Source organism: Dendropsophus ebraccatus, chromosome 9 (assembly GCF_027789765.1).
Source record: "Dendropsophus ebraccatus isolate aDenEbr1 chromosome 9, aDenEbr1.pat, whole genome shotgun sequence".
In the NCBI taxonomy this organism is placed as follows: domain Eukaryota; kingdom Metazoa; phylum Chordata; class Amphibia; order Anura; family Hylidae; genus Dendropsophus; species Dendropsophus ebraccatus.
The window spans coordinates 78,761,549-78,789,411 of NC_091462.1; the positions used below are offsets into that span (position 1 = coordinate 78,761,549).

Sequence of the window (27,863 nt, forward strand, 5' to 3'; positions counted from 1 at the left end):
CTGGGGGAATTCAAAATGAAACGCAGCATTGGGGCAAAACGCAAAGCGGCCAGTTCTTCTTGGGCGGCCCCACGCCTGATCAGCTGCCGTCGCTGCCTGATGAATCGGTCCCTCACACTGGACCACCTGGTCTCCACATAGTTAGCTTCAAGCAAAAGCATCCACACATTAGGAATATATCAGCGTCAGGTGACCATAACACTCGAGTTAATGGTTTGCCACAGTGGCTAAACAACTTACCAATTATCCATTGCTGTAATCTAGTATGCTGGTCCCAATCTGGGTATACAATCCGGGCAACCTCCCTCCATGCGGCACTCCGTGTTAGCCGGCTTCTGTACCCAGGCGCAGGGCCGTCCCATAGCACTGGCCGAGCATGGACCTGAAAATCCAAAATAATTACAGTAACGTCTTAGAAATTATTAGTCAATAAGGTCATAGCTACTACACCCATGTCACATGCTACACGCCATGTTTGATTGTAAATAGTACGTCACTTATGTGGGTGGGGTCTCCAGCTTCACCTGCAGCCAACTCCCTCCCTCCATGATGTTTGCTGGCGCCACATATCATATACACAGTACACTACTACTCACATCATGTCCTCATAGTATTTGCCCTAAATATATGTGCTTACTACTAGGGAATGGAAGGCCACAATCCGGCGCGGGGGTCTGGGATCGGATAGCGACACGGGGGGACACGCCTCCTCTCTGTAGTCTCGCCACCTCAGCACTGGGCGTAGCGGGGGTGGGGGGGGGTTAACTATTGCGTGTCGTGTGCTCGGCGAATTGCTATGTGACACCATGTAACGATGCTCAGCTTACCCATTTCTGTCCGGCATTGTCACGTCGTAAGCCGCTGCACTACAAGTGCCATAATGGTCGGCCACGCCTCTTTGAACGTGGCTGCTGCGGATTGTGTGTGCTTCCGACGTTACAACGCCTGACAAAGTACAAAGCAGAGCAGCGCTAAAAGCCAAAATACTCATTAGCCGAGCAGTGAACAGAATTAGCACAGCACACCAAACACTCCGGCTAAACAACAACCCCGCTACGCACACTGATGACGTGCATGTACTACAGAGAGGGGGCGTGTCCACGCTGTGTCGCTAGCCTATAGCATCATCAGCCTGCGCCGGATCTTGTGCGTGATTTGCGTACTATTTAAGCGACCTCCTTATGATGACACTATCAGCACATTATATGGTAGGATTTCTACTATGTATGTGCCGCCAACAACCATCATGGAGGGAGGAGGGAGGAGGGAGGAGGGAGGAGGGAGGAGGGAGGAGGGAGGAGGGAGGAGGGAGGAGGGAGAAGGGAGAGAGTTCGCTGCACGGCCATCTCGCTAAGAGCAATCCTAAGTCACGCCCTGTTTGCCCAACAACATGTGCTATTACAAGGACAATTCCTCGACCAGCCATTACTTACAAATCTCGCCTAAAATACGATGTGCGTTACATGGTCCGAAAGAGCTAACACATTCACAGATTTGGAGGAGACACACACATCTGAAAAGACTCATGCAGTCATTGCTGGATTTCAAGCGCCCCCTGATGGCAAACACATAGGAATTACACACAATCGTACTTACATAAACTACTCGGAGCGATGTATCGTGCCACTAAATGACTATAGACAATCGTACACATAAAATAAATATTATCTAGCATCTATTGATCATTACATAATCGATTTGTTTTCACTAAATTATTTACCACTTAAACAGGATGCAATTACAGATGTGACTTTTGGACATCACAAAAAGCGATATAAAAGACAAGACTTGTAAATTACATGTATGTAAATGTGACTCACACAACAAATGACAGTCATACATTAAGTCACGGCCACACAACTATCTTCTCCGAGTCCAAAGGACGATCGAAATCTTTCTATCGATGATCTTATCTATGTATAAAGCACTCCCAACAGCTCCAGAAAATACTTACTTCACTGATCAGCTGGCCGACGGCTATAACAGACCGATCAGGATACATCTCGGGCTCCATGAATCACTCCGGCTTTGTTGTCCAAATCACTTCTTCTTCCAGCGACGGTTTTCAAAGTGCAGATTCTTACAATGCAGACACATCCTAAATAACCTTGGCTTCTACCCATAGGAACTCAAAATGATACATTTGTTATCTCCATCCAGTCACGGACACGGCCTAGGTGAAGCCTGGACACAAACAGTTGTTACATTCATCCCTGTATTTTGAGTTATATTTAAAAATATACAAGGACAATTACAAAATAAGACCGTGAGAAATGTGTGGCAAACAATATTTCTCTCATGGCTAAGCTTCAAATAAATAATTCCTTTCTTCTATCATCCTATGTCAAGGCCAAATGGCAATCCTGCTCTCATCACACAGGTGCAACTAGCCACAGTGCAGGGTGGCACTCAGATACATGCACTAACAATGCTATATAACATTTGGCCACTTCTCCAAGAAATGGACCACAAACACAACATTCCTTTCCCTTCCGGCCCAAAAGGCACCTGCAAAGGTCCAGGACACATGTCCACTCTCTGACAAGGCCGAGAGCACACCTGTACCAACGATACCTCATACCCAGCCCTCAGGCCAGGCACTCACTGGTCGTCAGTTAACTGCAAACTAAGGTGTAATCTCCAGAAGGAGAAAACTGGTGCTCAGCCATGAAATGACCACAGAACAACACGTTTGTTATTCCTAGATTCATTCCTTACACCCCTTTGTTTGCACCATGTCGTACCTGCTTGCCGCTTGGGCCCCACGATTTCTGTGATCCATTCTATATTGGAGCTACCGAACCGGTGGATCAGCCCAGCCACTATCTCCATATGTGAGCGAACACACTCATTTACATATGCAAATAACCAGCCCTTGGCGGCAAAGGCCACTGTTGACTAGAAATCAACGTTAGTTTTCACTTTGGTTACTGACAGGGTTACGAAATTTTGAATTACCATATGAAATAGAGGCTTTGTATTCAGACTGATAAAGTGTTGCCATCTGTATACATGGCTAAAATAGGCATGTCGCATTAATGCAAATCATTACGCGAAACAAAGTGCACAACCAGCTAAGCTTTTTCTGGGAGAGGTGAAAAAATGAGAGATTATATAAATACACAAGGAATTTTATTCAAAAACATTCTCAGACTTGCCAAGCAATATGATGTCACAATAGTAAAGTCAAAGTTAGATTAGGACAGAGGGGGAAGGGCGCATGAAGCTGCAGCTTACTGCAGACAGATCATTGCATTCTGCTGCAGGCTCCCAAAGGCCGATCTCGTGGGCCAGTCTAGGAGCAGACTATCAGATATTCATCCAGCACACACTGAGTCAATGATTAGCGTAGTGACACAACATGTTAATAAAAGCCTGAGACTTGTGGGAAATGTTACATATATATCGTCAACACATCCATTAACTGCACTATGTGCAAAGGCCAAACCAATACAAACATAATAATGGTTAATTTTTAGCTTTTTAAACTGAAAACATGTGAATAGATCCTTGATGTATCCTTGGCAAGGCTTTAGGCCTCTCCATGTGTGAAAATGTGGATTTTATTCTAGGATACAGTACATTGTGTAAGCGCGCGGTACTTTAGTAACCTTGAGCCAAATCACTACATTACACCTCCCAATCGAGAGAGAACAACGCAGATGTGTGTGGAAGAATGTCAACTATTCGACTTACACACACACACAATGTAGCATTGTTTTCTCCAGGCCAAATGTAGTTTGGATTTTATTGTTGATCATTAAAATACTTATAATGTTGAATTAAATATTATATCTAAAATAATTTTACACCAAACTCTGCATGTTCTGTATGAAATATCACATTAAACCCATTATTGTGTATAAAGGTTAACAAAAAGGATACATTTCACAAATCAACCTTCTGTGCAAGATGCTGAGTCAAACATAGGCAACAAAAGTCAGTAATGGATGTAAAAACCGGACACATCAGACACTTGCATTTAGGAACTCATCTATTTGTATGACAGTCCTTTTTTTTCCTTATTGACGTTTAAATGTAGTGACATATTGGTTCTGCTAACAAGGGCCCCTACACACAAGAACCATTCGCCCTGGAGATAGCTAAAGGAAAGACATTATGATTTTACTTTTTTCTATAGATTCTTTTAAATGAGGATCTTAGCAAACTGTTTTTTCAAACAGAGTGTACCATGTCACCCCGGTAAGGTGTCCTCAGGGACATGGACCCTACTCTACCCTAACACAAAATGACCTCTCTGGGCCTGAAAAAGGAGACCACTTGCCATAAACCAAAAAAAAAAAAAAAAAAAAAAAAAAAAAAAAAAAAAATAGAAAAATTAAACCAAAGAAATATAATAATATTATGATGTATTGCCTCATACATCACATAGTAGAAATCATAAACGTCGTGGGTAACGAGATGTCCGAGAGCGCCGTCCACGCCGTGGCTGGCGCCTAGGAACGGCCCTAGTACCCTCAGATGGAGGGGGCATGGCACCAGGTGGCTCTCGGGACAATGCTGGGGGGACAAGGGGGGAGAGAGGTGGGGGCACAGGTGGGGGCGCAGTGGTCTCGGGGAAAAGAAAGCCCTCCGGCGGGATATGTGGCCTCCGTGAGTGTAACCCATACACAGATTGTAGGAGGACGCCCACATAGCAAGGGTCGGGGAAAGTATCGGGGTCAATCTGCTCGTGACACGACAGCAGCACTTCTGTAACCATCCGCGCACTACGTGCCAGATTAGTAGGGAGATTCCGTAAACGGACTCCCAGATAGTAGCAGAAGAAATCATTCTGATCATCTCCTCCATCAAACCGCCTGACAAAGTTGACGACAGATTGATCCAACTCACTCAGTGCTGAATGAGCTTCTTCTTGCTCCCGACGCCTCCTGGTGGTGGTAGTAGTGGGCCTCGTGAGTGGCTGACGTGGCCGAGCTGCCAGGGGCACACCACTAGGACCTGCACCAGATGTTGATGGTGCTGCAGCCTCCTCCTCTTCGTGCATGGAAGTCGAGCCAGAAGGTCCTGGCATCGGCTCCGTGCCCTCAGAAAGAGTCGGACTGCCAGGCTCCTGTGATGGCGGTGGCGTGGCACTGTCCCCCTCCTGCTGTGATGCTGCAACATCAGCACCACCAGCATCCTGTCCTCCCGGTGGGTCTGCGAAATTGCCACTGGTTCTGTGGAGAGACAGAAAGGTTAGCTAATATGGACACATTCATAAAGGTACTTCATATATCGAATGTTTAAGTTTTGATAACATACAGTATGTCGAAATGTGTGTTTTGGTAACACGAAGACATTATGTAGTACTATGCGCATCCTATGTTAGGACATACAACTATTTATATTAACTCATTCACATTAGTGTTTTCTAATAAACTTAAAAAAAAAAAACATTAGCCAAAAATGTTCCCCGTTCTGAGTGTGGAAACAATGCTCTCATCTTCAGGGCATGTTGTGGGCATGGAACCATTCTGGTGACAACACAACAACAAGTGTTTTTTAATGTGGCCCAGCAGGGAGAGGAGCCTGAGTTAGTCATGTGACCAGATACACAAGCGGCCAGTAAGAGGCCTGTGTACCTGTCATAGATCCCCGCAGGCCACACTGAGACAGTGACAGAGCAGCAGGCCGCCCAGCATTGAGTATAAAGGAAGTGAATAGTGTGGGCCGGAGAACAGCTCTCGGACTGCTTAGTACTGTAGGACACTAAATATAAAACATTATCCGCTGCATAGAAACAGCCATTTCATTCACCATGCTTACTGGCTCTGCCACCTACAGCACACGCTAAACAACTGAGGGAGTGACCGTGATCTGCAAAAATCACGAGATGTTGTTCTAGCGCCATGACAGAAACTAACATATTTTAGAGAAATGACAGGATGTTGAAGCACGAGTCAGAGTGGTGTGTAAGCATTTGTTTGAGTGTGAGCAAAGGGGACTATTGTGATTGGTCAGGATACATTAACCCTCTCTGGACAGTCACATACACCAGCATGAAGGCTAACAAACATGACACAACTAGGGCCTTATAAAGAATGGCAATAGTGTATGTAGTCAAATTATCGGGATACATTAAAGATAATTGTCTGCACATTCCTATAAAACATATACATAAAGAGGCAGATTGGTGAAATCGGATGAGATTATCTGCTAGTGATTATGGACCAGGTTCTGCTGAACAACCAAAGGCAGAATTAAAATTCATTACTCCCATATAACATTTTATCTCATGTATTACATATTGTACACTATATGATACTATATACATTATGGAATAAGAAAAATATACTTACTGCCGTTGACTGCGGCTCGGGATAAAATCCAACAAAGGCGCATAGCGCATGGAGATCGGCTCCCCACCCCTCTCCTCCGTGCGTATCGCCCGTTGGTACTGGTCCCTGACACTAGACCAGCGTGTCTCCACTGCTCGGACTGACAAAAGCAAAGATTTATTAGAAATAGATAGATTTTAATAATTGATAGATATTTCGAGGTCTTGGTAGAAATATCGGACATTGTTCTCACAATTTTATGTCATACATTATTTGACAACACGACATACCCATCCGCAGCTGCTCGCTGTCCGTCACATCGCCCCACTGTGGGACTACCACAGCCGCTATCGTCTCCCACGTCTCGCGACGCAGGACGCGGTCGTGGTAGCCACGCACAGTCAAGTCCCACAAATGGGGACGGGACCGCACCTGAAAAATTATATAGAAAGACAGAAATCACTAGACATCTCCATCTGACTTCACCTCTCTGTGTGTCTACATCGATTAGAATAAGAACATGTTTTCCATTATGACATTACATAGAGTGGTGTTGGGATTCCAACAGACCACCTGTGTAATCTAAGGAACACAGCCTAATAACCACTGAGCCAAGACTCACTAAACCAAGGAATGCCAGAACTCTTTGAACACACTTCTGAAAACATACCAAGATTGGTGTCTAATGATTGAATTTAGGAAAGGCTTTGTATCTTAACTAGCACTAATTAGTAGGCCACAAGACCAGATCAATGCCAGCTTTGCATTCACACCTGATGAAAGAGAAAATCAACATTGTTTCGAAAATACATGAACACATGTGCAAACGAGTGAAGCTAACTATTTCACTGCTGCGGTGTTTGTTCTGGTGTGTGTGTGGTGTTTTGTTATCTTAGTGTGTGGATAAAACATGTCACAACGACTATGGTTAGAGATCTCGACATTTTGTAATAACTATGGTCAACATTTATGTATTAAACAGTCGCTGATATAGAGTGACAAATATATTTTAATAATTAAATACATGTAAGGTTAGGTATAGCATTAGGTCGAACATTCGAGGAGGAGCACACAATAACATGAAACTACGTGCAAAAACGAGCTACATGAAAAACGCATCCAAAACGCAACCTTGCTCGACTCGATTTGCAAAAGATTCCACAAACATTACTTGACTATACTGTGTACGGTGTAGTGCGCACGCTTACTCAGATTCACATGCACTATATCACACAAAAAACGCATCAAAAACGCAACCTTGCTCGACTCGATTTGCAAAAGATTCCACAAACATTACTTGACTATACTGTGTACGGTGTAGTGCGCACGCTTACTCAGATTCACATGCACTATATCACACAAAAAACGCATCCAAAACGCACTATACTGATTTGTGCAGAAAAATTGTCTACATTTGTACACATGTCACTGTTATTAAATACAATTGATACATGTAAGAAATCAAACAACCCTACACTCAATAGGGATACTAAATTCGACATATGTAAGTAGTGGTTTTATATGGGAACTGCACTAGAAATTAATACTATAGCAGATAAGGAAACACATGACGATACTTTGTGGTTTTTTGCAGGCCACATTCCCACGCCCGTGTCGCATGACTAAAACGATTATATTTAAGACCACTAACAGTGTTGACATTCATATGTGTGTTACATGTGGCTTAGGTGCGTTTTGGTTAGCCGAGACGACCATGTGCATTTCTAAGTCCAAGTAAAACATTTTAACACATCACATAAATATATTAACAGAGATATGTATTTGGGTTCGCATACATTACATATTATTAGACATATATTTACATAGATATATAGATAGAGAGAGGGATAAATAGATACACAGAAAGAGACTACACATCCTATTTTCCAAGTAAAACCATTCTAGAAAGATGAGTGTAATTCTTCGATCAAACTTACCTCTGCGATCAGGCGTGGAACATCAATGTCCCGCTGCCAGGAACCACGTCGCCCACGACCAGCACCACCATGCTCCGCTCGCCGTGCCATCGCTCCAGATCGGGACACCTAAAAGGATGGTCACCTATTGAAGCCCATTCACTTGGGCCTTTTAAACTGAAGGGGCGTTACGCATTGATGAATTATTCTAATGAGAATCCAGATTGATCCGGCAGTAATCAGAGGTTCCGCCAGGCCCGAATGTTACTTCCTACGGTCGACTTGGACCATTTCGGCCCGGAAATAATGGTCTTGCTCATTTTTTACGGACCCGGATACAATCAGGCCAGAAACTCATACGGAGTGTGCACTGTGCAGCCGCATATCCTATACTTCCCAGCATACACACGAAACATCAAATATACGGCCTCACTATTACATCCGTACATACGGACGCACTATTACTACGTGTGAATCGAGCCCCCAAGCGTAACTGTCAAGTTTTTTTTTATTGCAGAAATCAGTAGTATAAGCGATTTTAAGAAACTCTGTAATAGGTTTCATCAGCCAAAAAAGCCTCCTTCTGTACTCAAGAAGCAATCTCCCAGCCTCCCCCCCTGACTTCTTATCTGTGCATTATCAGGCAAACACGTCTTCATTACAGAGAAGCCAGTGAAGATGGGTTCTGCTCTCTCCATTGTAAGCCTATGAAGGGGGGAGGGGCTGAGGGAGATGAGGGAGCAGGAAGAGGTGACATGAAGGTCAGCTGTTTGTAGACTCTCTGGGCACCTAAAACGCTAAATTCAGGTGTCAGAAAGGTCAGTGCTTATCTATGAACTTACTGAGAGAAGATTGCAGGGTGTTGTGCTGTGCAGGACTGCTCCGTGCTCAGTCACTCCTAACAGCCCCTCCCCTCTCCATAGCCACATAATGGACACAGAAATCCTGTATGATACCTTGATCGTCCGGGCAGCCCCTAGCAGAAAGACGAAAAACTGCAAAGATCAGCCGACATCCTTCATGTCGGCTGATCGTTGTCTTCTATTACACAAGACGATTTTCAGCCGTAATGGCTGATATTGGCCAAATATGGCCAAAAATTGTTTCGTGTAATAGGGTCTCAAGGCCTCATTCACGTGACCCACAGACCCTTAGCTGTGGACAGCACTACATATATGCATTCATAGTTATCTGTAATCCACGGACCCGTTAATTAAAAAATAGTAATCCATTACTTCTTTTGCAGCATGTACGGACGTGTGAGGGGGGCAATGCAAATGAATGGGTCTGCAGTTTGTCTGTAATTGCAGATCCACAATTACGGAAACAAACTGAGGACATGTAAATGCAGCCTTAATCTTACTTTCTTTTCATTTAATAAATTATTTATTTTTATTTTATTTATATTTTGAGAATTAATCTCCTTACTGGGCACACAATGGGTTTCACTTTGGTTCAAATATACAAATCTGCTTCTTGCTTTCAGAAACAGAAAACACGCTTTGGAAACACACAGGTTAGGCTGTGTTCACACTAAAGCTGGTAGATGTAGAGAACCCTCTAAATGAGATTGACTTTTGTACAAAAAAACTCACATTCAAAAATGAATCACCATTAAGATGGCAGAGAATAAGTGGATGATCAGTGGGTGACTTCTCCCCATTCCATTGATCCTTAGAACAAAGGTAAATTGCCCAGAAAATGAATATAGCAGCAGTGTGACTGCACAACCAGTGCTTAAAGGGAACCTGTCACCAATATAATGCTATCTAATCTATCGCCATCATCTTATGGAGCAGGAAGAACTGAGCAGATTGATATATTTATTTGTGGGGAAAGATTCCGTATAACTTGTAACATGTTGATTGAAATCCCTGATCATTCCGTGTTAAGGAGTCCAGTAGGCAGTGTCACTCAATGGACTGGACATCAGAGATTTCTATCAATACATTTCAAATTATTCTGAATCTTTCCCCGTAAATATATATATCGATCTGTTCAGCCCCTTCTGCTCTATAACAGGATGCTGATAGCTCAAGTTTTATTTTCATGGTGATGGGTTCCCTTTACCTAATTCCTTAGAGACTTCCTAACATTGTTAAACCCCATAGAGTATGGGGGGGGGGCAATAAACCTCCACTAACCAGATGTTTCCCTTTGAGCAGCTGTTACCTGCCTTAAAATATTATGGCAAGACACTCTACATAAATAGCTAACCATGTAACACATAAACACTTATTCTAAGTGGAAGATGTTGATGATTACCCGAACTCCGCTCTGGTTTATAAAAAAAAAATTATTATGTGAGTAACCCCACCTCTATGATGTCCATAAGCGTAAAAATGCAGTTGATAATTCAAAAGTATGTCAGCACCACAACGACATAGAAAATGCCAAAATCCGGACTACTACGTTTTGGCTACTAATGTAATTTCTAATTTACTGGTATGTGGTAATTTCTGTATTTTGAGAAGTTTTTAAATAAGAAATTCAGCTCCACTACGATGCAAATGTTTGCTTTATAGGCATTAAGGTGTAAATGTTCAAAGACCTTGCAGTCAACCATCGGTCTGCACCAGTCTTGTGTAAAAATGTCAAGAAAAGAGAGTGTAATGCTTTGGATAACAAAGCGTCTCAGTAAAGTAATTATCTACCAGACATATATAGTATAGTAAATTTATAGTTAGCTGCCTCCTGGCATGATATGTGTGATCCGCATAATTCCTGCCGTGCAATCTGGCACCATTCACTTGAAGGCATTGGGCAGTGGACCATTGAATTATTGGATGTTCCATATGGCAATACCAGAAGGAATGTCAAGTCTTGTGACATCACACTACTTTTTTTTTCCCCCATTATCACACAGTTCTTTTAGTTTCTTTGTCATTCAGAGACATTTTACTCTCTGATGGTTTTGATGTGAGAGTATAGTTTATAAAGCTAAATGTGTAAAAATTTACAGGACTGGGAGAGAAGTACATTTTTTCTACATATAAAGCTAACGGCTGAGCCGAGAAGAAGCGTTTTATACGTGATATGGCCGTCGCTCTGTTTATTTGTGGATAGTACCTGCTATTGATGCCTTCTATGTCCAAATAAAGCATCTTTTAACCGATTTTGGTGAGCTGCCGCACTTCATCTTATCCTTTTGTGCAAAGACTTTACTGGACTGTTTTCTCAAGCTGAGCACCACCTACGGTAGAGTTACACAAACCAAGGGAGAGTCACGGTGAGGTCCAAGCTTGGTTTCCTAAAACTGGGGAAAGTGCCAGCATACACATCTTTTGTGAATCTAGTTATTTCTTTTTGTCTGGTCAATGAGTACCACATACCACATAGCCAGAATATAATTTCAGGTGTTGAACTTAAATGGACTAAAAACAGATTGTAGATGTATAGTTTACTATAGTATAGTTTATAGACTACTGCATGCAAATACTGTCACTTCTCCACACAACGCTAAACAACTGTGTGAACTAGACATAGACACAAAACAAGAGTCCCTAACCTATAATAACTCTACAGGAAAATATGCCATATGCATATATTAGGGAAAAAACAAATTGTAAAGAAATAGAAGTTTGTGCAATGAGTATGAAGGAATTTTCTATATTTATTGCAAAAGTCATGTTGGAGGACCATATTTGTCTTCTATGAGTCAATGAAGGCTGAAATAGGAAAATATATTTCAGCATTTCAACCTCTATTGTCTGATAGAAGGCAAATAACAAAGCTTCATAATAGTAATTTTTTTTTTCAGTCTTGGAAGTTAGAGAAAATTCTCACAAATCCTCTCATGTATTTGTAGCCTGAACACATACATATTTTTTGTTACTTAAGTACGTGAGTTTTAGGGAAACTATACAACATCTACCAGATTTGGGAGGTTGCTGCATTGTTTATGTGATGCCTGGGGTTACTGTAAAATGTATGTGATGCCTATGGGCATGAGATGTCTGTTGTCATAGAGTATATTTAAGGTTTTTGGAGCTACTATAAAATGTGTATTGGGTCTTCAGAGTTATCATAGAATGTTTATAAAGTCTGAACAGTAGCTGGGTGTGTGTCTTAAAGTTTGTGCTATACTTCACATTGCATCACAGAGAAAGCAAGAGATAACCTGCAGAGTTAACCCCATTAACCGCAAATCCCCAAACTAGGCTGAATCTGCAGCATACACACTGTGTCAAATAATTGAGGGTATGCCTTGCATTTCTGCTGCAAATTCCACTATGGATTGTCATTCAATAGGACCCCTAACTGTTCATTTCCAGTGGCTAAAAGTCTGTCCTTTTTGTGACAACGCCAAAGAGTTATTCTGGTAGCAAAAAAAGTTTATATGTTGCTCGGACAGGCATGAAAAATACTTACCTCTCTTGGTTTCCCAGATCTCCCCCTGTGACATCTTTCAGTTCCCCATTTATTACTTTCCTTCCAACATCTAAGATGGACAGGTTTCAGCAGTAATGGCCAATCACAAATTGCAGTGGTCTCCTGCTTCAGTCAGTAATTGGGTGAGCTGCCCATGACTGCCAGGGCAAGCCTGTTTCACAAAAGGAGAATGAAAGGGGGGGACTGAAAGATGTCAGACCGAGAGCTGCAGAGGACCAAGGTACATGAGTATGTTTTTGTTTTTTCTTGTTTTATTTTCATGTTGCTCCCATAAAGATATCAACTTTTTATGCTACCCAGATAACCCCTTTAGGAAGTTGCATTTCATTAATACGGCTCACAGGAATCAAGCTATTTTCACACATAGTATTTTGGTGAGTATTTTTCAAGCCATACAATGTCCCTGGTTTACAGCTTAAGGCTATGTTCACACTACATATAAGCACGGCCGTTGTTGCCATCGGCAACAACTGCCATACTTTATGCGCCTGTGAACTCTGCGGCCAGACAGATCATCCGGACGGTACTTAAGTACCGGCCGGGTCACTAAACGGCTGGTCTCTGCCTGGATCATCCCGGCCGGTACTTAAGTACCGGCCGGATGATCTGTCCGGCCGCAGAGCTCTGATGCGGGCGGAATGGCCGGTCTCTTACTGTGTGTGAACAAAGCCTAAAAACGGACCAAAATACTATTGTTAATTAAACTGTTGGTGAATATTACCATTTAGTAAAAATTTACTGCAAAATCTTTTTTTGACTGTTTTATTATTTTATTTTCAAAATTGGTTTTGGGCCTTTTTATCTCAAAAAAATGCCTGGTTTTGTTAAAAAACAAATAAAAAATTAAAGTGCACAATTACCGCCATTTCTTGCATGAAAAGTAAAACTATGGACCAACATTGACTGGGCACATAACTTCTGAAGTGACGCACAATGGATACACACACACACACCGTATATTCCGTTATTTTTTCTACGGAGCTTGACACACATGAGTTAATGTAATTACATTGAAAGGTAAGAAATATTCATTGTTATGGAATAAGACATGTAACAGCAATACCATTTCACTAAAACAACTAAAATATATCCTTGCCATTGAGATAAAATATTTAATTTCAATAAAATATTCAAATTAGATTTTAGGAATAAAATACATTCCTACAAATGATTAGTTCAATTTCTGAAAATATACAATAAAAAATCTAATCAATAATCTTTGTAAACAATTTGTATTTCTTCGGTGTAGGAAGGAGCGGGCTCATAATTAGTATTTCTGTCATCTACAAACCAATGCCAACCACTCAACATGATTGCAAACACTGTCAGCAGAGTCGCATAAAATACTCCATATACACTTGAAGCAAATTCAGATTTAAATAAAACTAATTGACTCTGCGTCTCCCGTTGTTCTGAATCCAAAGGTTTGTGCCCAGACACGATAAATCTATCATAATTTAGAATAAACTGAGAAGCATGGGCTGATGAAACAGCAGAGATTACATTACTTCCGTTGCATAAAAAACATTTGCTGGTTTATAGCAGAGGACACCCAGGGCATGTTGATAGACAATACATTCCCCTAAATTATTAGAAACCCTTTGTTGGATAATGTTCTTCTAAACTGTAATTGAATTTTGTAATTAATCTATTTAATTTTATGGGTAATTGTTCTGGACAGTGTCCAATGCTTTATGATAGAGAGATTAGAGAACCCTTAGTATTAATATAAAGAGAAGAACTTAATTGAGAACATCAAAGTGTTCCTATTTTAAAGAATCTCTACTGGATATATAAAATTGGGCATATTTTATTACATTTACAAAATGTGGGCACTTGGTTTGCTTTACATGGAGAGACAATGTCATTTTATGCTTTTGTTACGTTGGACTATATATATATATATATATATATATATATATATATATTTTTTTTTTTTTTTTTTTTTTTTTTTTTTTTTTTTTCCAAATGTAATAAGAGCAATTTAGTTACCACCACAGTATTATTAACATAAACATATTATCTATTGATAGTAATTGAGAAAGTAATATAAAGTTGATGACCAATGTGGCTAAACTTTCTGTTATATTAGCAAAAATGGTCAGGCCCACTGTAAGAATATCCAATCCCAGATAAAGTCCAACAAAGGGGAGAATGCAAAAATTACTTTTCTTAATAAATACGAATCCACATAGAATGCTATACCTGTGTGTCTGATGTGTTTTTAGTGATTAACTATTCACAGTTCAAAGTTTGAGAACTCTAGACAAAGGTAAAAATCCAGGGAATGCAGGGGGTTGTGGAAATATAATAATGAGGTGATACTTACCCATCTTGGTTCCCCCTGCAGCACAGTGCCAACACAGTTACTGTGGGTACACCAATGCAGTCACTGACTGGCTAAGCGGGTAGGTCCTGCAGGGTCATGATGACACAGGAACCTAGGAAATACAGGAGAACAGAGGGTGACCAGAGGCACCGGGTCAGGTAAGTATCACTTCTAGTGATAAGCGAATACTGTTCGATCGAATAGATATTCGATCGAATAGTGAGATATTCGAATATTCGATATTCGTACGAATATCCCGCAAATATTCGATACATATTCGACAAGCGTTCAAATCCCCCAGCTTCCGGTTTCACCCTCCAAATGGTCAAATAGATGTTTTTCACTAATTGAATACTTGTTCCCATCGACTTTAATGGGATGGAATATTCGATCGAATATTCGAATATTTGCGGGATATTCGTACGAATTTCGAATAATCGGATATCTCACTATTCGCTCATCACTAATCACTTCATTATTATGTTCCCTCCATCCCCTACCACCTAGGATTTTAACCTTTGCCCAGAATACTCCTCTAATCACTTGAAATGTGTCAGGTACCTGCAATACTGTTTCATGTGGATACAGTAGATCGTCTTATAGTATATTCAAATTATGGTAGCATTGTTACTCAAAATTCTAAAAAATCCTTCAAGTAATATTCAGTACTAATTTAAAAATAAATATATATATATATATATATATATATATATATATATATATATATATATTTATTTATTATACTAAAACACATATAAAAAATAATGGGTAAAATCATTGCTGTGCTTTTAGACTACCCCATTATTAAACAGGTTAGACTGGTGTTTCTTTTCTTTTTTCAAAAATGGCCAAGCTGGAATAAAAGAAGCTGTACTCACCTGCCTGATGTCTTGTCACTTCTGTTAACACAGAACATGGTCCGCACTTTAAGAAAATCACTCTAAGCAAGACCACACCCAATAATTGGCTAAGTGCCCATATCCTTGCTTTAAGCTTAGAACCAGGAAGTGAACAGCCATGACCAAACACTAGTAGAACAACAGCAGAAGGAGATCAGGAAGATGACTACTGTTTTTCTTTCTTTCTTTCCTTTTTCTTTTTCTTCTTTTTTTATCCTAGCCTGGCCACTTTCAAAGTAACACTACACCTTTAACAAATTTCAGACTAAATTAGTTGATGTTTTTTTCAAAAAATTTTTTTGAGTGCATGTTCTTTATGGCTAATATAAGTATTAAGTTACAATTCCCCTTTTTATTTTATTAGCTAGTTGTAGTTCACAAGATAGATTTAGATAATAAAGACAATCATCACTAGAATACTTTTTTTTTTAAACATATTTCTCCAATACCCTTAATCTTTGTTCTTTTTTTATGTTTCCTTTGGGTTTTCTCACATCTTTATCACATAGTCAGACACCAGGGCATCTTGTGTCGTTGCTTTTGTTATTGAAGCTAAATGGAGGATGTGAATCTCTCGTGGCACTTCTAAGGCATACTGTATACCTGTGAAAAAAATGTCACTGTATACCTAGTTATATAATACACTTTTCCCCTCTTCCATTGTTCACTATGCATTATGGAAATTTAATGGCTGTGTTTTGTTGCCACAATAAATAATTAAAATCAAGCATAAAAAATGCAAACCTTTTGAACCATCATGTAGAATGTAAAGAACTCTTTAAGTTAAGAGTATATGTACACTCTCAGATACACAGACAAACTAATTAGAACGCATCTTTTTTTTTTTACACATTCAAGTTAAACTCTTCCTGACACCATGCAGTCACTATCAACTCTTTCCATAGGTTATGGTGATAAACTTTGCTGCTTGTGTTGTTTTAAAAATCTGTTTATTTGTTATAGGTGTGTGATATGTCACATTTGTAAGGCCTGGTAGGGGAATTTGTAACCTGAGTTGCAGAGTTGTTGGGTGGGTCAAGATCTACTGTTTCCTTAATCACATCTCACTATTCAAAGGGCAAAAAAAAATCTGCAGTTAAAAGTAGTTGTGGTTGAAAGTTAAAGCTTCACACGAGGGACAGTTATCCAGACAGCAGAAAAGGTCCTACTGTTCTACTCTCTGGTAGAGCCACTTCTTCCCTCTGATCTCTCTGGTGATAACTTCCAGGACGAGAGGTGGTTGGGAGCTTGTTGCGGCCAATGATCCATAGCTACCTGATGTTACCGATGTTGCGGTGACAGTGGGCAGCTATTGGACAATGCATGCAAGCATGGTTTTGCCTTCACGCAATGCCTGCAACATGCCCCCTTCTTGTCTCATACAATATCAGCAGCGATGGAGAAAGGAAGTGGAGCACCGGAGAGAACAGTTAGGACCTTTACTGCTCCCCATATAACCCCTTTAAAATGGGGGGTAAATATTTTTCCCAACCTCTGTGGATTCTATCTTTGGAGGTTGAAATCCATTGGATGACATGTCCCATAATACTCCACATCCCCGACTCTTAGGAGTATTTTTTGCGAATGGTTTAGCCTTTTCTTTTAGCTATTTTAACCACTACTGTTGTGCTCTAGTTCCTACTCCTTAGCATTCTACTCAGGATGTCATTAAGCTACAACACAGTAGGGGTGGATCACTAAATGCATGTTCTTGATGTACTTTATCGCAAGGAAAACCTCTCACCTGGAAAATTCCAGTTTCTGCATATTCTTCATTTTGAACGCATGCTTGTATTGAATAAATATTATGCAAAGCATTATTTCCGTCATGATTATTCATATGTTCTATTGTTCTTTTACAGGATGCAATGTCAACTTTCTTCCAATTTGGAGCTTCCATCACACAGCAAGCTATTGTCATGCTTAGTATTATGGAGGAATACGACTGGCATGTTTTCTCTGTTATAACAAGCACTTTCCCAGGATATCGAGACTTTATAAGTTTCTTAAAAAACACTGTGGAAAATAGCTTTGTGGATTGGGATGTGCAGAATGTAATTACTCTGGACGCATCATATACTGATGCACAAACCCTTACTCAGCTGAAGAAGATCCATTCTTCTGTTATACTCCTTTATTGTTCAAAGGATGAATCAATTAGGATTTTTGAAGAAGCACGCTCCTTAGGCCTTATGGGATATGGTTACATCTGGATTGTTCCCAATCTGGTGACAGGTAACACAGAAGTAATACCGTTTGAATTTCCAACTGGATTAGTTTCTGTATCTTATGACGACTGGGACTATACCTTGGAAGCCAGAGTGAGAGATGGGCTCGGAATTATCACCACAGCTGCATCAGCCATGATGGACACCTATTCAGTAATTCCAGAAACCAAGACGAGCTGCTATGGGCAAAATGAAAGGAATGAGATGCCAGCTCACACTATGAATGAGTAAGACAAGTTATATTCCTCATTAATCCTATTGATTACTTTTTTTCCCTTTGTTATGAACCCAACAAGACCTTTATAAAAAGAAGGTAGGGATAAGGGTGTGTATGTCTACTAGATGGCCTACTAGATTTATCATAACCTACACCCAAAATTGTAGTATGTTGTGTCAGAAATCTTTTCTAAGGCCGCTGGTCTAAATTTTGATCTAGTGATTATTATCATCCTGTTTCATGCAGGTGGCGAAGCCATGTTGTGTTGTGTGTTGCTATGTGCTGCCTCTGTAGGGCGCTACCCTTGTCTCTCTAGGAGAGAGTACTTTGGTCATATGATACGATGGAACATGCCATCATTTCATTCTGTAGACTTCACTCCTCCACTCCAGCTCATAAGTATTGGGCGCTGGTCAAAATGTAGAAAACATCAGATATGTAATAAAATTTCAAAGCCTTTCTGTCTTCTTTTTAAAGTGTCATAAAATATAACACTCGGAAACAAGTCATTACAGATTTAAAACATGTTGTGTCTCAATAAATTTATATATATATATATATATATATAAATTGTATATATATGATGTTGCCTACATTTGGACCAGTGCTGATACCTATGAGTTGGAGTGGAGGAGTGAAGTCTACATTTTGATTCCTGAGTGAATCTATGGGAGTGGCTGTGGTCCTTTGTTCATACAGTATGTGTTGTGTAATACAGCTCAAGCAGTCCTAGGCTGAGCTCAGGAATAATATTTCTAGAATGATTTTCAGTTATTTTGCTTTGCAGTGACCAGAAGAGGGGGGGGGGTGGTAATAGTAGAAATAAAGTTGAGACCTAATTTTTTTTTTTTTACCTTCTTTAGAATCCATTCCTGAGTGTCAGTTATATTGCTGTTCTAAATGCTCAGTACCTAGACTGTTAAAGGGGTTGGCCACTTTATAGTAAAATCTCAACGATCTCGAACGACCGCTATTGCGAAAGACCTGAAAATGTTTACTTATTTCCATGGAACGATAATCGTTACTAATGATTGTATTTGCGATAGTTTTTTCTTTGCTATTTCTTTGCTATTGCGTTCGTATCTACTGCGAATGACCGAACGATGTCTTATTCAATGCAAACAATATGCAAATGTTTTGTGAACGAGTAACGATAAAAATAGGTCCAGGTCTTATAAAGCGATCAACGATTTCTTGTTCGGTCGTTAATCGTTAACTACATTTCAACCGAACGATTATCGTTTAGATTCGAAAGATTTAACAATAATCTGAATGATAATCGTCCGGTGGAATAGGGCCCTTACTCTGGCTGTCTTGAAAGTAGAAGCCAGAGCATTCAACAGATGACCCGAAGATGTGACAGGAAGACCCAGAGCGATTATGGTAGGGGAGAACAGGCTCTTTATTGCTTTCTATTGAACACCAGCAATATATTAAAAATATACTTACTTGAAGTACTCCTTTAAAGCTATGGGAACCTGCTAATGGTTCCCTGCAGCTAGAAGCACAGGCAGCATGAAACAGAGATAAGCTCTAGGAAAACAGGTTTTATGGGCAGGTCTCTCCTTATGGTTGTAAAAGAAGAGGCCTGTCATTTGAATCCAGTAGGGCAGCGAGCTAGTTTCTTCATTCCCGACAGGTTTTAAACTTATAATTTCTCTAAAACTTCAGAGTATTCAGAGTATTTCAGAGTATTCATTTATTTACTTATCAGAAAGTGCTTGAGATTTATAATTTACTTCTATTTAAAAATCTTGTCTTCCACTACTTATCAGCTGCTGTATGTCCTGCAGGAAGCCATGTATTATTTCTAGTCTGACACAGTGCTATCTCATGCCAACTTTTTCTTGACAGAAACTACCCAGAGCAGTAGCAGATCCCAATAGAGAACCTCTCCTACTATCTTCCTGCAGGACATACAGCAGCTGATAAGTATTGGAGGACTTGCAAATTACACATCTCTTGCACTTTCTGGCACCAGTTGATATGAAAGAAAACATTTTTTGCTGAACTACTCCCTTAATAAAGCCTGTCTTTGTTACATACTACTAGAGATGAGCGAACCTGGAGCATGCTAGAGTCCATCCGAACCCGAACGTTTGGCATTTGATTAGCGGTGGCTGCTGAAGTTGGATAAAGCCCTAAGGCTATGTGGAAAACATGGATATAGTTATTGGCTGTATCCATGTTTTCCAGACAACCTTAGAGCTTTATCCAAGTTCAGCAGCCCCCGCTAATCAAATGCCGAACGATCGGGTTCGGATGGACTCCAACCCGAACCCGGTTCGCTCATCTCTACATACTACTCATGGTTTAAGCAGCATGAAACTACTGACAGGTTTCCATTAAGGAGAGAGAAGAAAAGTTGAGTTACATAGTTATATATTATAGGTAAATATGATTTGGAGCTGTCAATCATTCTGTGTGAGTTTTCAGGACTCCCACTGTTTTTTATAGGAGTCCTTTCAGGATTTATTCTACTTTTTACTCAAAAAGTTCAGCTCCAAATCCTAGAAATATATTTTTCACCAAGCTCAGCTTCACTCCTCCTTTCATGTGCTACTCTCAGACAAGTCACCTTACATCCCCCAACAGGTTCACTTTAAGATTTAATTTAACTTGTTAGCTTTCTAGTCTGCTCAAATATTACTTGTCCTTAAAGGGGTACTTCACTTAAACATAACTTTTCATATTTTCCTGCCCATTGTGAGACTAACAATTAATCCCATACTTGTTATTATCTATTCAGTCTTCTTCCCCCAGTTCTCAGCTGCTGCTTTCTGCTGAAAACACAAAAATGTAAGTCCGTGTCTGGCTGTATTTGCAGGTTGTAGGTTCATTGTAATGCTGGGAGGGTTATTGTGAGGTCAAGTTCCTAATGAACTAACTGTGATTAACCCTCCTAGCTTTACAAAGAAGCTACAACGTTGCAATAAAAGCCAGTCAGGGACTTGTTTACATCAGCTGTCTCAGAAAGGAGGGGGAGACAGAGAGAAAGGCTCACACTAAGATTTTTGTGTCTTCAGTAAAAAGCAGCAACTTAGAACGGGGAAGGAGGCTGAATAGATAATAACAAGTATGGAGTGAATTGTTAGTCTCACCATGGGCAGCAACATATGAAAAGTTATGTTTGAGTGGAACACCCCTTTAAAAATATTGTATTCTGTGTTCTATGCCTTCCCCTTCAAACGCCCTATTCACCTACTACTCTTATGTACCATTACCATTAGTTTTATCGCACATATGACTGCTTCACCACCTTCTTCATTTTTATTTTCATTACCATTTAATTGATGCTTTGCAGAGCAACTTTAATAAAAAAAAAAAAAAAAAAACTAATATAAAAGATTATTCTGCTAAAAGCACCATTTAGCCATGATTTTTGTAGTACCCTGAAGGACTGTGTAGAAATTGTAATCCTTTGTAGCTTTCTCACAGATCCATCAGTGGCCGTACCCTGTTTCATGTTACCTTGAAGGTTGTAGTCCATTGATGTCAACTGAACATTCTGCCTTGTATGGTAATTATACTACTCCTTTGTTAAAGGTTTTGGTAAGCCAAGATATGGGTGCGCAGTTCATCTCTGATCACTAGAACCAGCAATAAAAGGCATTTAATAAGTATGTTATCGCTTTGCTCTAATCTTATGGCATAAGATGGACTTCTATAGACCTCGATGGAATCATCTCCTGCTGCAAGACAGCACACTGCTGCATGCTTCTCCTGGTTTTAGCAATCAGTGAACACACAAACTCTAACCAATCAAAACTTTTGACATTATTATTATTATTATTATTATTATTATTATTGGGACATTATTATTATTATTATTATTATTATTATTGGGACATTATTAGGACTCCTCTCCTGAATGGGACACCGATTATGTTTGTTTCCCCAGGAAATTTCCTATATAATTACAGACAACTCCAGGATTAAGCCCTATGGCACTAGTGAGGAATTAATTATTTGTGGGCAACTGATTTGACACTATTGCCGGTTTTAACTGTTTGTGAGGCATTAATAAGGAATTAACAATTTGCGGGGACCTGATGTGGCACTATTGGAGGAATTAACTATTTGTGGGGCTCTAGTGGGGGAATTTACTGTTTGCTTGGTACTCATTCAGTGCCAGGAGTGTTACTTGCACAGAAATGGGGTAAGGAGAAGATAGGGAGCTGTCACAGAAAGAGGAGGTTAAAAATGGAATCATGCTGGTGCGTGTGTGTGCGTGTGTGTGTGCGTGCGTGTATGTAAACTGCCGAGTGAGTAATGGGGTGAATTATGGAGAAATGAGTGTTGCACTGTGGTGCTAGTTTACAGGTGGAGCAGTATGTAGTGTTGGGTTACTGCAGATGGAGCAGTTTGTAATGGTGTAGTGGGTTGTTGGGTTACAGCTGGTGGAGCAGTATATATTTTTGCACTTTGGTGCTGATTTGGCACTGCTCTTGAATATTATGTGCCCTACATGGCAATATCTGGCGCTGTGTTGTAGTATGTGTTTGTTGGTGGGGCCCCAGCATCAACGTGGACCACTGGGTGAGGCCCGAGAACAAAAATTTTAAGAAACACTAATATAGACCATAGTTTTATATTAGTGTAGTGTATATTAGTTCTAATTAATACCTATTAAGTAAAATGTGGGATCTTTGTACTCTTATCCTGAGCATTGTTCTGACCGATTATTAGACATGATCATTAGTCATAGCACACCTGTTCCAATTTAATCCATGCTGGGAAAAAGAAGACTTAAGTTATGATGTCCTCCATCTTCATGACTGCTTATAGAATTGCAGTAAGCACTTCAGTGATTTTCATAAAAAAAAATTCTAAACTAAATATAGCCACTTAGCCTCTTACATTTGATTAGTGCAGTCCTCTAAGTGGAAATGTACTTTAATCATTCAATGGTCAATACCTTTATAACTTTGTTTTAAACTTTGGTGGAAAAGCATGGTTCTTACATTCTTTTTCCCAGTGCAGCATGTCAAAGATTAATCAATACTGTACGTGCCCTTATGAAGAAGTAACTATTGTCTGGAAGCAATGTCAAGTCTGACATAGTTTGTCCTTCTGAGTAAAAAAAATAATAATAAAATAGTTTAGAAATGTGAGTTGGAAATGTGGTAGAGTGACTTAGCCAATAAGAGAGATTTGCATAAATCAATGGATATGTATACTCATGTGTCTTTTCTCAGTAAATGTAAGATATGTGTTTGACTTTAGTAAATACAAACACATTTATCATATTAAAGTACTCATAAAAGTTTAAATCACACATGCTATTTTTGTGGTAGGGTTTGGAGCTATGGATTGAACACATGAGAAATACAGGAAAAACTTATACTTCTCCATCCTATTAAACCACTTCTCAAAAAGTGCCTTAAAAACAAGACCTAAACAGCATCAAAAACTGCTTGTACACTCATTGACAAGAAATATAATGCACCTGGGAGGATTTGTTAAAATGTAAAATTTACACTCTGTACTCTGTTTGGACACCTCTAGCCTGGGATGGAAGATATGGATATGGTTGGGAATGGAGACATACAGGACAGGTTTCTATATGGCATATTGAAGCACATTTACCTACATATGTTGAAGCTGAGCCTAGAGATCCTGCCCACCGCCAAAGCTGGTCTTATACTGTAAATGCTGGTAATATAACTGGTCACCAGGTAATCGGCAGAAATGTTAGGATTTGATGGAGACATTCCTGGGAAACCCTTGCTGTGTGTGGGTGTTCCTGCTGAAATATACCAGTTGGAAGCCTTGAGAGTCAACACAGTGTAGTCATAGGCTGTTCTGTACATATCACTAAGCTGTTAGTATCCCCCATATTACTCCTAGAGGTGATCAACTGTCGTATGTGACGGCTCCATAGATCACCACAAGACCCCCGTACGCAAACCTCAACCGTTGTCAGGTCACAAATAAAACCTAAATTCATTGCTAAGGATGATATGATTCCAGTCCATAGCATAACATTCATAACACCACTGTAAAGGTACTAAAGCAGCAGCTATCTGTCTATGGCACAGTGTGTAATGAGTAGAGATGAGCATAGTCAATCTGGCGAATTTCACTGCTGATTCGTTAAGAAAATTATCAAAAGAACAAAATGGCGGCGGCAAATGTCTGGAGCGTAACAGCTGCAAGCCCTCTGTGATGTCAGCACCCCCCCTCTATTTAAGGTGGTTTGGTAACAGAGGTGACCAGTCGGCTGTGTGTGGAGGAGAGAGCAGGATCGCAGCAGGCAGTTAGAGCAGAGCAGGGAGAGACTAACAAAGTGATTTAGAGAAAGAGAGGAGAGGATAGGAGGGCTGAGTTTTGGTGATATCAGCACTTTCCCTTCCCCCTCTGCATAAGGAGGTTCATTAACAGAGGTGGCCAGTCAGCTGTGTGTGGAGGAGAGAGCAGGATGTCATCAGGCAGTTAGATCAGAGCACAAAGAGAGAGACTAACAGAGTTTAGGGACAGAGAGGAGAGAAATGGCGGAAATTGGATAATTGACTGGCTGACTGACCTTTTTTTTATTGTGATTTTCCGATTTTTGACACTTTTTAAACAATATGCTTTAACAAATTTGTCCTTCTGTAATAGTCCCACTGCTGTAGCCACAGTAGTTTTAACGGTTTTAATGAAATTTGTGATAAATTCGATACGTTAATCTTAATGATTTTGAACTAAAATTTGCTAAGCTCGCAAAGCGAATTTCTCTAGTAATGATCACTGTGACACCAGATTTTCTTGTGTGTGTGATGAAGATTTCATGTGTGTGAACGTTGGACAAGGAAACTGTGGGAGCTGCTCATGATTGTTGACAAATCAAGATATTGCCTCCGCCAATGATCTGTCTGGGCCCCCCGGAGCCTATTTGCCATGTGTGAGTGCCCTGTTTTTCCGTATATTTACAGGTATCCCCATCCTTTGTTCCATATTTATGGCAGAAAGATAACCAATCAATAAATGTAGCTCAGTACAAGTTATGTGCTCAGTAGCCGTAACTGGGCTCAATGGTGTAAGTTTTCTTCACTAATGTCTATTTTGGGTACCAGGAATCTGGTACTGTTATGAAATCAGGTGGATCTCCATTAAAGTAATGCAATGCCACCTGCTTAAAAACTATTAAAAACCCATGTATTTTATCTGGAAACACAGTGCTTTTCAATTAACATAAGGTAGCAATGCTTTTCATTCGAGTATCTCAACATGATTCTGAGGCGATGATGGCTTTTATATTTGTAGCAGACAGATTAAAGCCATTTCTAATGTTGCTTCTTAATGCACTGGAACAACATGAGTCATATGCAAGTGAAGAATATGTGAGCTGCTGGGAAGGAACCAATGTGCTTAGTGTAGCTCTAAAAAAGAAACCAAAATATACTTAATCTTACTTTTTTAGGGTACATTAACTATATTTGCAATCTAGGTCTATATATTTATTTCCAAAAATGTAGCTAGGCTAAAAAGTCGAGGTTGTTATGTTGAAGCTTCCCTGTCGTTTGTAGTAATTTTACATTCCTGCATTACTAATGGCACCGTGACTCAAGCCTACGTTTCACTGCAATGTCAAGAGGTAGCCAAGGAGAGTTTGCAGCAGCACATCTAACCCATATGGTATAGTAACAGCCTCATTTTTCGACTATTTTTTCTATAGTAGTTTGTCAATTCTAATTATTAATATTAACCACATCTTACCATTTGCAGCATCCTTTTGAATTTTTTCGTTTTTATGTCAAATGAAAGTTACTAGAAATGACAGTAACACTTTACATGTAAAATCCATCTATATCTACAGTATTTTGCCGGAAAATAAGTTCCCTTATCTAAGTTTTTGAAGCTTTCCACTTTCCAGAAAGTTATATAGATTTGTAAATTACTTCTATTAAAAAAATCTCATGTACTTCCAGTACTTAGCGGCTGTATGTCCTGCAGGATGTGGTGTTTTCTTTCCAGTCTGACACAGTTGCTCTCTGCTGCCACCTCTGTCTGTGACAGGAACCGTCCAGAGCAGGAGAGGTTTTCTATAGGCAATTGCTACTGATCTGAACAGTTCCTGTCAGGGTCAGAGGTGGCAGTAATGAACACTGTGTCTGTGGAAAGAATACACCACTTCCTGCAGAGCATACAGTAGACAAGACTAGTTTCTAGTTATTTTTTTTTTCTAGTTTATTTTTTCCATAGCACTATAGTATGTCCTTCTTTCTTTTGGAGGAAGCTCTTGGGAATCTTAGATAATGTTCTTTCTTCTACAGGAAAGTTTATATTTATTATATACTGTACTAAGGATAGGTAATCAATTAATTTTACTGGAAAATGATATTAAACAGGCTGTCCAAGGAGAAAAGAAGAAAAAGAAATATGGCTGGGGGTGGTGTAAAACTTTTAAAAATTGATACCATAATTCACCACAGGTATCATTCCAATGCTCCTGGTCCTCACTACTGGTTCCAGTGGTATGGTGGCAAGAACTGCCACTTAGCCAGTCATTAAGTAAGGTGAGGCACTTCAGCAGCCAGTGATTGTGAGTGTGACAGTTCCTGTGAAGACGTTTCACAGGAACAAGTGGTGATAATCGTGGATCGGAATCATCAGAGCAGCAATTGAAAGGGACAGGTGGACGTCACTTCTTTTCTGTTTTTACACCATCCCTAATCACTTACAGCCCTTTTACACATAAGAGAACATGATATTCAATAGACCATATACCTAAATTGTGGATGAAAGACTGTAGAATAGTTTTTGGCTCCTTTTTAGAAGTGGTGCTGATTCAGACACAGCCTGTGTTGATTTGTCTTTTGTTTTTGACAGTATATTTATATTTGCTTTCTACCCCACCAGATGGCTTTCCATTATATTCTATTCAGATTGTAAATGGTTGTATTCAGAGCTCTGAGTTACAACGCTGACAAAAATTATTTGGGAAAGAAAATGAGAAACATTTCTGACAAATGCAGTTTACTCAGTGGAGTTGTCACGTTCTGCTTTATAATAAGCTCATGTCTGCGCTGAGAGGGAATATTTAACAGGACAGCCGAACCGTCATAGTTTAAAGGTGAAGACTGCAGCGAGCTCTAGACTCATTGTAATCTTCTGTCCAAACATCCCAGACTGTTATTCTAACCTGGTAATTTCTACACAACTGCACATTATTATTGCTTCTACCTCCATGGTTAGGTAATAATGAGGGTTATTGTGCATTTGGATATTTTGGCCTTACAATATTTGATCTTTAGAATAAAATTTTGGAAAAAAATTGTTAGTATTATATGCTAAAATTAAAAATATAAGGTTGCAAAAATTATCCTTTTTTATTATTAGAGATGCCTGTTGATATTTATATGCACACAAAGATATAGGAGAAAGCAATTGTTTTAAAAAAAAAAAAAAAAAAAAAAAACATTTAAGAGACTGACTAAAGGATTGATGCACTGCTTTTTTACAACAATTAATGTACCACACAATAACTCACATGCTTAACTTGCAATAAAAATGACACAATAGATCTAGAATGCTCTCTGCGATGCTGAGGTCCTACTCCTATCTGTGTTGTACACTTAAAGAGATCTTCTCCTAATGCCTGCTATTTGTAGACTAG

General features: G+C 39.7%; 1 protein-coding gene across 1 annotated transcript in view; it reads left to right on the forward strand.

The window, feature by feature from the left end:
• Positions 1 to 27,863, forward strand: part of GRIN2A (glutamate ionotropic receptor NMDA type subunit 2A) — a 379,959-nt gene that overhangs the window by 266,334 nt on the left and 85,762 nt on the right. Inside the window, exons 3-5 of the mRNA XM_069983674.1 lie at positions 17,680 to 18,224; positions 20,338 to 20,359; positions 26,264 to 26,295. Of these exons, the coding sequence (XP_069839775.1) occupies positions 17,680 to 18,224; positions 20,338 to 20,359; positions 26,264 to 26,295 (599 nt within the window). The remainder of the gene's footprint in view (positions 1 to 17,679; positions 18,225 to 20,337; positions 20,360 to 26,263; positions 26,296 to 27,863) is intronic.